Genomic DNA, 11,351 nt, shown 5'->3' with positions numbered 1-11,351 from the left:
GAGAGAAGAGGAAGGGAGGGGGTGGCCGCCCTTTGAGCCAGCCATTGACCCGCGGTGTTTATATGTGTGTTTCTCTCCCCCAGTGAGGAAGCACAGCGAACAACCTGGCTGCATCCAGCGACAGGCGAGGCCGTCATCAGCGGGCACCGCAAGACGGCAGGTACGGAGAGCCCGTCCCGCCCTCGACACCTTTCTCTGTTCCCAGCTGGGACCGTGGTGGGGGCGGGAAACCAGGTCGCCCGAAGTGCTGGGCTTGTTCTAATAAGAGACGCATGGCTGTGTGGTGGGAGTGTGGATCCTGATTAGGGGATCCTTGGGTTGGAATGTGGGTCCTGATCAGAGGACCCTTGGATGAAGGTGTGGGTCCTGATCAGGGGACCTTTGGATGAAAGTGTGGCTCCTGATCGGGGACTCCTGGGTGAGTGTGTAGGTTTTAATCGGGGACCCCTGGGTGAGAGTGTGGGTTCTAATCGGGGATCCTTGGGTGAGAGTGTGGCTCCTGATCGGGGACTCCTGGGTGAGTGTGTAGGTTTTAATCGGGGACTCCTGGGTGAGAGTGTGGCTCCTGATGGGGGCCCTTTGGTGGATGTGGGACAAGAGTTTGCGGATACTGATTACCAGGATTGGGTGACAATGAAACCCTGGACCAGAGCTCCTTGGATTTTGGGTGATTGCACCTTTCCCGCACCAGTTAGCGGTGGCTGAGTGTGCGTACTCTGTCAGTGCGAGTTAGTCGTTTGTCTTCACTTTGTTGTGCTTCCCAAAGCCCCACTAACCTGTCCTGAGCTCCAGGCGGGCGCTATATGTTGGTGAATGCTCTCGGCTCAACGGAATGTGGGAACACCGTGTATTTGTCCAGTTTTACCACGCTGCAGCTCTGTGCCTGAGTCGGAGTCAGTGGTGGGGAGGGGGGTCAAAGAGATGCTCATTGTTTGAGTTGCTAAGGATTTCTATTTCCGGACAGATCTACCAACCGGTTGGGAAGAAGGATACACCTTCGAAGGGGCGAGGTATTACATTAAGTGAGTAAATCCAAGACTTATAATGCAATGAGTAGATTCGTGCTGGCTGTGATTACTAACTTGTGCGGCGCTCCGTTCCAAGTGCTGGTTGGCTGCGGATACCAATTTTCTTGTGTTAAATTCGAATTAAAGTTGCTCAATGTGGATTTCGCATTTTGCGTGGGGTGGGTGTGTCGCGCCTGTAGATTTCGACATAGGCTCCAGCGACGCTTATTAAAATATGACGTCTGAACGTCATCCGAAATTTAAAAATGCTGTGGGTCGTTACTCTCTGCGAGGTTTCTCGTGTTTATTTACAAACGATGACGTGTCGGATTAGGATATTCTAATAGCAGGACGTAAAGAAAAGTTTTACCCATGTTGCCTCCTTCGTTGTATTGGAATCAAATGACTGTAGTTTGAATCAGTGTGCCTAAAGCAAATCCTTCCAGGGAAAGCTGATGTTATCCCGGTTAGCTAGAAGATATGCACCTTGCTTTAAAATCAAATAGATGCAATATTTTTCTTTTTTTTCTATCACGTTTATGACTACTTTTGAACATTGTAACTGGATAGGCTAGCAAGGCAGTTCTAACAAGAGTGAAGTTCACAATAATTCTTGAACTACTTCTTAACCATTTTAATGTTGTTATTATTATGCATTAAATTCAAAACTAAATGTGGCTGGCGTCAGTGTTTATTTCTACCTTGAAGGTTGAACATTTTGAGACCTTGGTAAATGTTTCCATTATAATATTCGAAATTTTGTGTTCCTTTGTAGAACTCAGCATTGCTGTGTATTAGCAATGATTTGTAATGTGCTTGAAGTCTTAAGATCCGAAGTGTAGCCATCTAAAATTGTTTCTTTGTCATCAGCTAGTGCCTGTACTAGCAGGGTTAGGTGAAGTGTGTTTTAGATATATGGCAGAAATTGTTTGTGGTTATGGTGCTGCAGTCAGAATATCTGGCTATGGAAGTACACATAGAGTATGCTTGAGACACTTAGGTCAGGCAGCATCTATGGAAAGAGAAAGAGTTAACAAATCAAGGCAAAGACTCATTGTCAGCCCTGACAATGTACCTGAAACATTATCTCTGTTTCTCATTCCACAGATGCTGTCTGAGCCACTGAGGGTTGACAGCATTATGTTTTTGCTTCAGATTTCCTGCATCTGCAGTTTTTTTGATTTTCATGAAAGTATACTCCCTTGGTGAACTTATTTCTTTAGATGCAATGTTTGCGTCCCTTTGTTCATGGGAGGTTGTCACTTCCCTAACAGAAAAGTATTATAGATTTAATGTGCTGATGTAGTTTTACAATGAACAATATGATGAGTACAAGGTGAAGCCATAATTGAAGGGTGGAAATCTTCATTATAATGGTTCTGCATACTGCTAAGATTTGCTGTGGATAATTTTGATCATTGTTCTTATGCATTCTGTACATGTATGTAATTAATGTGCTTACACAGAACGGCTTCATGTGGAAGTTTAAATATCACTACTTACAAAATATGTTAACTACAGTGGTTATTAGTTGGTTAAAATGTTAGAGGTTTATTAAGTTTAAATTTATGAAATGAAGGCAAAATGTTGTATTAAGTTTGGAGGAAATGTATCAGATGATTTGTAATGGATTTCATTCACTCTTTCCGAACTGCTAGTTAGCTGTTGATGGGAGATTATAAAATAATATGCATTTCAAGAGCTGAAGTTTCCACACATAATATTATCTGACAGACTGTGCCAATTTGAATGGACAGAAAGATGCAGTGAGAGCAATGAAACTCATTCTAGAAGAACTTATTTAGAATGTAAAATGTATTTTCATTGAATGGCTGATGGAAAGGTTAGAATATGAAGGGAACTCATGAATAAATTGGTCATTTTGAGGTTGGGAGACTGATTACCCATGCAGTGCCCCATGGTTTGGTTTAGGGGTACCAGCTGTTACAATCTATATCAGTAATTTAGATGAGATGACCAAATGCAACATATCCAAAACAGTTGCTCATATATGAGAGTATAGATTCTGGGGAGGACGAAGAGAGGCTTCAGGGGTTATAGAAAGGCTAGATATCAAGGTAAGCACAGAGCAGATGGAATATAATGTTATGAAGTGTGTTATCATCCATTTCCTTTTTAAAGAGATTATTTTCTAAATATTGATAGATTGAATGATGTCCAGAGTGACATGCATGTCAATAAAATTAATGTGCAGATATGACAAGCAAATGGAATATCACCTTTTATTTTTAAATATGAGTGCAGTGATAACTAATTGATATTATATAGGGTCCTAGTGAGATTTCACATGGAATATTGTTTGAGTGCGCAGTCTAATAACAAAGAATAGATATGTTTGCAGTAGAAGGAATACAGTGAATCCTGGGAGGATAGATTAAAGCATAGAGAGATTAAAGCATAGCATATAGCATAGATTAAAGCCTGTCTGCTTAGAGAGAATGAGGAGTGATCTCAGTGCAACGTACAGAATTATTCTTAACAGTGTAATCCCGCAAGCTGGGTGATATTTAGAACAGGCTTGAAATGAGCATCATCAGTTCAGGATTGAGATTTTGGAGTTCTCTACCAAAGATGACTTTGAAGGCTTGGATACTAAGTATGTTTAAGATGCATGAATATTTAGTTGGTATAGAAAAATGGAACCGTGATAAAAGACCAATCATAAGCTCGTTTGGTAGAGTAGGTGTAAGGGACTGAATACCCTCTGACTTCTGAGGCTTATGTAGTTTTGATCAAATATGTAGGTTGAAGAAGTATTGGAACATTTCTGGTGCACAAGTATGTGGGGAGTATTGGTTGGTTAGGAATGTGAAGAAATTTGCTGAGTGTTGTTTGTTTTTGCAGTGTTTTTAAATACCCGTAATTGTTGGGTCCTTAAGTATTGCAGCAGAGTGCCTCAGTTTTATTTCCCAGTACTTACAGTTGAAGTGTACATTAATTTAAATTAAGTAACAAACTAAAGAAGTTTTCAATGTAGTAAATAAAATACAAAAGTCCACCCTGAGTGTTGTTTCTATCAAATAACATCTCAACTGACCCCCATTTTTTCTCAGAATATTGGTAAGGCCATCTGTTCTAAAAGCAATAATGTACAAAGTTAAGACTGTAATGTCTAAAGTATGCTTATATGTGATTAAATGTGAAATCTGGAAATTATATTCTTGAGTTATCTGTGCCTTATTGCTCTGTAATGTTTCCTTTCAGATGGACCCGGCATTGAAATCTATGCCAGATCATGAACATGTTAAAATTATCCATTAAACGTGGCAGAATAAAAATAGGCCATATGTATGAACTTTCAGTATTATTTAGGTATTAATACTTTAGATAACTTATCTGTCCCTAAGATAATGTAATAGATATGAGTGTCAGAACTTAATAAAAATTCTTCTAATTTTTCTTTCACAATCTTCATTTTGCTCACTGACATGATTCAAATTTAACGTATAGATCTTGATTCATACTTCCTGTGTTAGACCACATATCCTAATGACACTTAAATCTAGCTGAAAGTCTCATATTGTCTATACTGCAACTCCACAGATCCCCTGCAGAGGATGTTATATTGGATCAGATTCCAGATTAGAACAAGCCTCTGTTCAAAAGCCTGTGAAAACTTTGGAGGCAGCTGTAAACGTATTGAACAGCAAGTGCCAGTTGGACCTTTGTGATGTACCATGATGGAAAACAGTCAATTTTTGTTTTGCTGTTTTCCCAAAATACATTACTCTTGATTATTTATGCGAGTGGGCAATTGGACATTTAAGATTTGAGTAAAAGGCAAAAATGGTGTAGAACATAACATTTTTATTTTCCGCATTTCTGAACCTTTGCTCATTAATTAGCTTGTTTATTTAATCAATGCACTGAATACAGAATTTCACAATAGATCAAAACATTTCTTGAAGTATTAATAGAACTTTGGAGTATGGTGGTGAAGCTAATGGAGACTTGACCTGGAGGTTGGAGTTTGGTAGTTGAGGAATTTAAATGGAATAAATCTGGAAAAATCTGCTGGTATCATTAATGATGGTCAATAAGCTACCAGAATCCACCCCCTCCCCCATTTTATTTACTGATGTTACAGTAGGGGGTGGGTCATTTAAAACTGAGGTGAACAATGTTTTGCAGAGAGTGGTGAATCTCTGGAATTTTTCAACCCAGGGAGTAGCAGAGACCAGATAACTGGAGGTATTTTTTTTAAAGTGCTATTTTGAGAGCACTGGGATTGAGGACTAAGGGAAATTGGCACAGAAGTAGAGAGATAAAGATTACCTTGATTTGTCACATTGAAACATACAATGAAATGCATTATTTTGCATCAATGACCAACATAGTCATAAGATTGTGCTGGGGACCACATGTCACCATGCTTCTGATGCCAAAATAGTATGCTTACAATTCCCGAACCCTAACTGTGCATCTTTAAAATATGGGAGGAAACTGAAGCACCTGGAGATTACCCACTTGATCATGGGGAGAACATATAAACGCTTCACTGACCAGAAGTGGGAGCAGGTTATCAAAGATCATATTGAATGGCAGGGCAGCCTTGAGGGGCTAGATGGCCAACTTGTACTCCCACTCTTTCTCCTATTTCCTTCTATTCTTGTTCTTCAGGAAAGTCAAGTCTATCCAATTATCTATGCATGTTAAGCACATGCGATATTCTCCTGATGTAATAAAAAATCACTTTGGCACAATAAATTATATTACTGTTATGTGGAAAGTTTAGCTGCCAGTTTGTCGTCATTAAAGTTTCTTAAGATATAATTGAATAACTAGATCCTTTATGGTATTAGTAACAATTTTACAGTGAATTTTATAGTCGGGTAAATCTTGTGTTGAAACAAGAGTGTCAGAGTACACCGCGCTGCAAGGTAGTATCCTCATACAATAATAATTTGGAATTTCCAGTAACTTATGACTTTACTGGAACTTATTATTATTTAATTATATATGGTTTTATATTGCTATATTTCTTCACTATTCTTGGTTGGTGCGGCTGTAACGAATTTCCCTCAATAAGATCAATAAAGTATGTCTGTCTGTCTGTCTGGAACTCAAGTCAGTCTTGGATTTCATTTTGCCATAATGAAGTGAATTGAAGACAGTGATTTGGGGTATCACTTCAAACACTCAATCAGACTGCCAAGTAATCACTTTTAAGGTGTTTATTGTTTCACTGTTAAAATATCAAGTAAATAGAAATAATTCTTAGATCTTTGCAAAATATCTGTACTGTACTCAATAAATTTTAAAACTGCTGTTACTGCCCTCTACAGAAAACTGCTAGTAAATGAAAATTCTGGAATTAACACAGAGCAGTACTGAGGCGATTTAACAGTTTGGTTTGCATGCTCCAAACAGTTGATTTCATGTGTGTCATTCTGACTGCAGAACAATCCATATACAGCATAATTTTCTCAAAAGGTAATACAGGGGCAGTAGTGCTTATTGAGTGAACAGTTTCATTTCAGAATGTATCAAGCTAGCTGACAACTGTGGCCTTCTCCTTTTATATTTTCAAGTTCTTATCTAGAAACCTGTCCATAAAGACCTTGGCTTGTACTTCAGAGTGTTCTGAAGGAGCTCTACATGTCAAAATGTGACATTTCTGTGAAACATGAAATCAGCATTTTGGCATATCTCAAGTGTTGTGAAAGATGATGTAGTACTATTTAAAAACAGTAATCAAGAATTTTCCTGATGTCCTGGTCAATACTTTTCTCAAAAAATAGATGATCAGTCATAAATTTATTACTGTTCATAGACCATTCAGTGTGCATATTGATTGTTAGATCACAAGAGTGGCTGCACTTGTTGACGATAAAAATACTGTGGGATGTCTCAAAGTAGTGGAAAAATCTTGTATAAATGTATTGCAAAGTGTATTTAAATAAAGTGACTCAGTATTCCTTTTGCTTTCAAGTATCTAAGGGAAAAACAATAATATTTATTCACCCTTTAATAAGGGAATTGACTTTACATCTGAGATGTATTCTTGAACCAACTGTGCAGTATTTTTTAATATTTGTAACTTCATTTAATTTTGTTGTAGAAAGAAATCCAAATTTGTTCTAATTTTCTCCTTCATACAATTTATATCAATCCCAGAAATTAAAATAATATTTAATGTAACCTCAGCATAGGGATCAAAATATTGACTCCTACTATCCTTTGAGTGAAGAAGTGTTTCAAGGATTGCTAAAATTTTGGCACTTTCAAGGCTATGTGCTTTCTTACCAGGCTAAATATTTATTGTTTATCAAGTGACATCCTTTATTTGAAGGACTTTGGAGCTTATGGTGTCATTGGGCATCGTGGATAAATAGAAACCATTTCTGTTGATACATTGGCCAGAACATAGCAAATATTTTTAAATCTGGAAAATAAAGGATGAATGTTGTAAAGTGCTGTAGATTAACATATTTGAGCTGCAGTGTCTTTGAAGAAGTTTTGAAATTTTAATGCACTGTTGTCATGATCACTGGAAGTAAATTGCTACCTTGTTGTCACTGTGTGGTGAAATAAACCTGAGTAGAGAGACTTGCAAGTGGAAGCGATGTGTATTACTAGATAACATTCAGGTCACAACCCTTCAATCTGAAACATCAAATATCTCTTTCCTTCCATCAATGCTGCCTGACTGGCTGGGTTCCTTCTCCGTCTTGTGTGTTGTTCCAGAATCCCGCATCCACTGTCTTTTGTGCCTCCAACATATTCATGGTTTGGTAACGTTAAGAGGTAACTTGGGAGTAATGGTTTGGGAATTGTATGGGTGCGAATTTACACATAGACATGAGAATTTTTATGGAGCTTTATAGTGAAAATTACCATCACCATGTCTGACAGCAAAGATTGAAAGAAAAAAAGAAAGATTCTTTGGAGGTGGACAGAATAACTCATGGTCAGTTGGTGATAGACAACCAAACTACTTCTTTAGGAAAAACAGATAATAAGATTAGAGCAAAGTGAAGTCTTCAAATGAAAAAAAAACATTGAGAGCCTGCTGATAAGTTGCAACTCCATCTGGTATGGGAGCAGTCGAGTATCAGACCAGAAGTTCCCACAAAGGACTGTAAGAACAGCTGAGAGGAACATGGGGGTCTCCACCCATGGGGGACATTTATCAAGAGCACTGCATACACAAGGCTCTTGCTATTATTAATGATCCCACTTATCTATCCAACATCCTGTGACTTTCTACCATCAGGCAGGAGAGTATGCTGCATAAAAACAGGCAAGATCAGATGAGAAACTGTTTCTTCGGCTTCTGAACTCCCTGCTGCATTGTATTTGAAGTGTCACTGTTCCGTACCTTACAATATTTAATATTAATGCACTTTAGTTTGTTATTTGATGTTTGATTCATTTGTAAATTTTATCCTTACTTCCATAAGTTATCGTGTGATGTGTGTGTTATGTGTACTACTGTGTTTTACACCCTGGTTCAGAGAAACGTAGTCTTGTTTCTATATACGTTGTATGGCTATATGTAATATATACATGTATATAGTTAAATGGCAATAAACTTGGCTCGAACAGCATCATAGCCTGGTAAAAATGTGTTTTAAATATTTGAAAAATTGAATATTTAAGAATTAGAGATCGTCAAAAAATGCTACCTGGGATGGTGGAATATTTGCAAGAAAAATGATATATTTTAAGAATTTAGTTGCCCTTTGCCAGTTAGTAGTACCGGGTAGACCTTTAATTATGGTCAGTTACATTTTTATTGAGCGTCAGAAACATAAACAGGTTGTTTCTTTAAAGCGGGGATAAAAAGCCAAAATAGTCATTCTTGCGATGGCATGTTGGATTGTCAAAAAAGAAAACAGTTTACTGTATTAAATATCAGCAAGCCAGAAGGTTGTGCCGGATAGCAAACTAGATTTTGGTGGGAATGAATAAGGATAAATGTTGACCCTTCTTGAGAAGTAAATGCATATAATCAGAATTGTGTATAAAAAGGTTTTGCATTCATGGGTTGTTGATGTAGGTACTGGTGCTGGTGTTTATTGTCCATGCAAAGTTGTACCTGACACGAGTTTGTGGTAAAAGGTGAACCAGATTGATGGATCTGGATTCATAATTAGTTCAGAGACTGAGTAAAGATAGCATATTTTCCTCCCTGTAAAAATATATTATTGAATCAAATGGATTTTTGAAGGTGAATTAGATAAAGTGATCAAAACTAGTAATTGATATCACTGCTTTATAATGGATTATAAACTCACTAAGTCTGAGCAATTCATGCCACACAGTCATGAGAATGGAAATTAAAATCGTTGCTCAGCAAAGTGATAAGAAATATTTGAATTTGTTTTTAAAACACTGTTTTCGCATTTAGTGGTAAGTTGGTTAATTTTTCTTGTGAACAATAACAACATGGAAGCTCGAATGTAGTGAAATGCTCTAGCTGCTAAATATAAATATTATCAAACAAAAAAATGTGGTATCAAATTAAATGACCAAAAGATTGGCCCAAGAGGGAAATCTCAAGTAGCTTCTCAAAGGGAAAGTGAGAGGTAGAGAGCTTTTCAGAAGGAATTGGGTCTAATTTGGCTGAAAACTTGGTGCCATTCAAAATGAACAAAGTGCAGTGGAGTATCTGAAGAGCAAAGACAACTTGAAAGCTTATGATTTTACAGAGATAGGTAAAGGAATTTCATGTCTTTGAAAGCGAATTGTATTAAAATCTAGGTATTGCTGCTTTAAGAGCTGGTGAAGTAAGGAAGTACTGGTATAATTGGCGATAGAAACTTGGTGTGAGTCAAGATATAGGTATTATCTTTTCAAATGATCATGAAGTTTGGCTAAAGGTCTACTATGATACTTAAGTTTACTGCTCAAAAATTAAGCTCATCTGGAAATTTGGCATGATATCTTGGTTTAAGTTAGCAAGAATTTGACTTGCATTGTTAGATGCTTGAAATAGAGGAAACAAATTATCTCAGGTTTAGGAAGGCAGTCTGGGACAGGATTTAGAAATGAGGGCCGTGTGGGTGATTTGAACAAAGTAAACATTGGGAAATTCTGTCAAGTGGGAGAAGTTTCATGAACATAGGATCACTGTTCTTATTTCACGGTGGTGTTTCAACTGCACTGCACCCATCCAGGCAAAAGAAGAACGTTTAATTACGGTTCTGGTTCTTGGCTTGGAAGTGATAAAAAGGCTTTGGCGAATAAGGTAAGTTACTTGATGCAGAGTATCAAAATTGTAAGCAAAGGATTATCAACTAATGCAGTCACTGGCTTTGAAATCAGCACTTAGACCATATTAGACTATAAGACATAGGAGCGTGTATCAAACTTGACAAACTGCCTACAGCCATTCTGGAATGCAAATTTCATGTAGAAATTCTTAACTTTTCCATTTTTGGACCTTTCACAGAAGGAATTTTTTTTTTAGTTTTTTGGAGCATATGCTTTGAATTTCAGATGTAAGAGCCAATGAAGGTTTGTAATTCTGTAGTTTAATGATGATGTGCAGCCACAGACTCACTTGACATATTCTATTGACATTACCACTCTTGAAGCAGTGTTGGCTGCATTTGTGTAGCATGATTGAATGTCTCTATTCTCACAGCTTGGTGTAGGGCCATTGTCATGCTAGGTCTTGCTTCATGTTTGTGCGTACTAGGTATGATTCTTTTTCATTGCAATTTGTATTGCAATTGTGCTGCTTCTGATTGAAATGAGTTATCACTGCTTTGATTGAAAGGTGTTTTCATTTTGTGGGAGTTGGGGTCTGGGTGAGTTTGTTGAAGGGACCAGTGCAGGAGCATCAAAGATTTTCATTGGAATAAAATCATATTGAGGCGTGAGCTAAAAAGGAAACTGCAGTATGGGACCTACGAATGCTTGCATGAGAAAAAAATCCATCACAGCCTCTAAGTGTTCAGTAAATTGGTTTCTTGTGAGACAAATGTATTAGTTAGGGTCTTATAGAGGTTTCACATTACAGAAAAGGCAATCAACTGTACGAAAGAGGAATTACAAAAAGAAATTGGTTTAAGATGGGATGTGATGATCTCTTCATCAAATGACATAAAGTTTAAATCCTCAGTATTCGGATTTATTCCACAGAAAGGCTGTCCTTTATCACAATATGTTGTCTTCATTCTGAATTTGGAAACCTAGATTTTTGCTTTAATGGTTTTGCTCTTTAATTTAAAAAAAACAGAAATACTGGAAGGAAGCCTGTCAAGCACACTTTCTACAGAAAAAGTAATCAGTTAAAGTTTCGGGTGAAAGACCTTCAATAAGATCTTTTAACAGAGATTTTAACTAGTTTCTCATTCTATGGTTGCTGTTTAA

At 37.4% G+C, this 11,351-nt stretch overlaps 1 protein-coding gene across 10 annotated transcripts in view; it reads left to right on the top strand.

Moving 5' to 3' along the window:
- Positions 1-11,351, top strand: part of plekha5 (pleckstrin homology domain containing, family A member 5) — a 294,707-nt gene that overhangs the window by 401 nt on the left and 282,955 nt on the right. For all 10 annotated transcript variants that reach the window (XM_073066153.1, XM_073066148.1, XM_073066154.1 and 7 more), the window contains exons 2-3: positions 84-160; positions 965-1,022. In XM_073066153.1, the coding sequence (XP_072922254.1) occupies positions 84-160; positions 965-1,022 (135 nt within the window). The remainder of the gene's footprint in view (positions 1-83; positions 161-964; positions 1,023-11,351) is intronic.

This window comes from Hemitrygon akajei, chromosome 14 (assembly GCF_048418815.1).
Source record: "Hemitrygon akajei chromosome 14, sHemAka1.3, whole genome shotgun sequence".
Lineage (NCBI taxonomy): Eukaryota > Metazoa > Chordata > Chondrichthyes > Myliobatiformes > Dasyatidae > Hemitrygon > Hemitrygon akajei.
The sequence above is the reverse complement of the archived record's forward strand: the minus strand, read 5'-3'. Positions and strand labels throughout refer to the sequence as shown.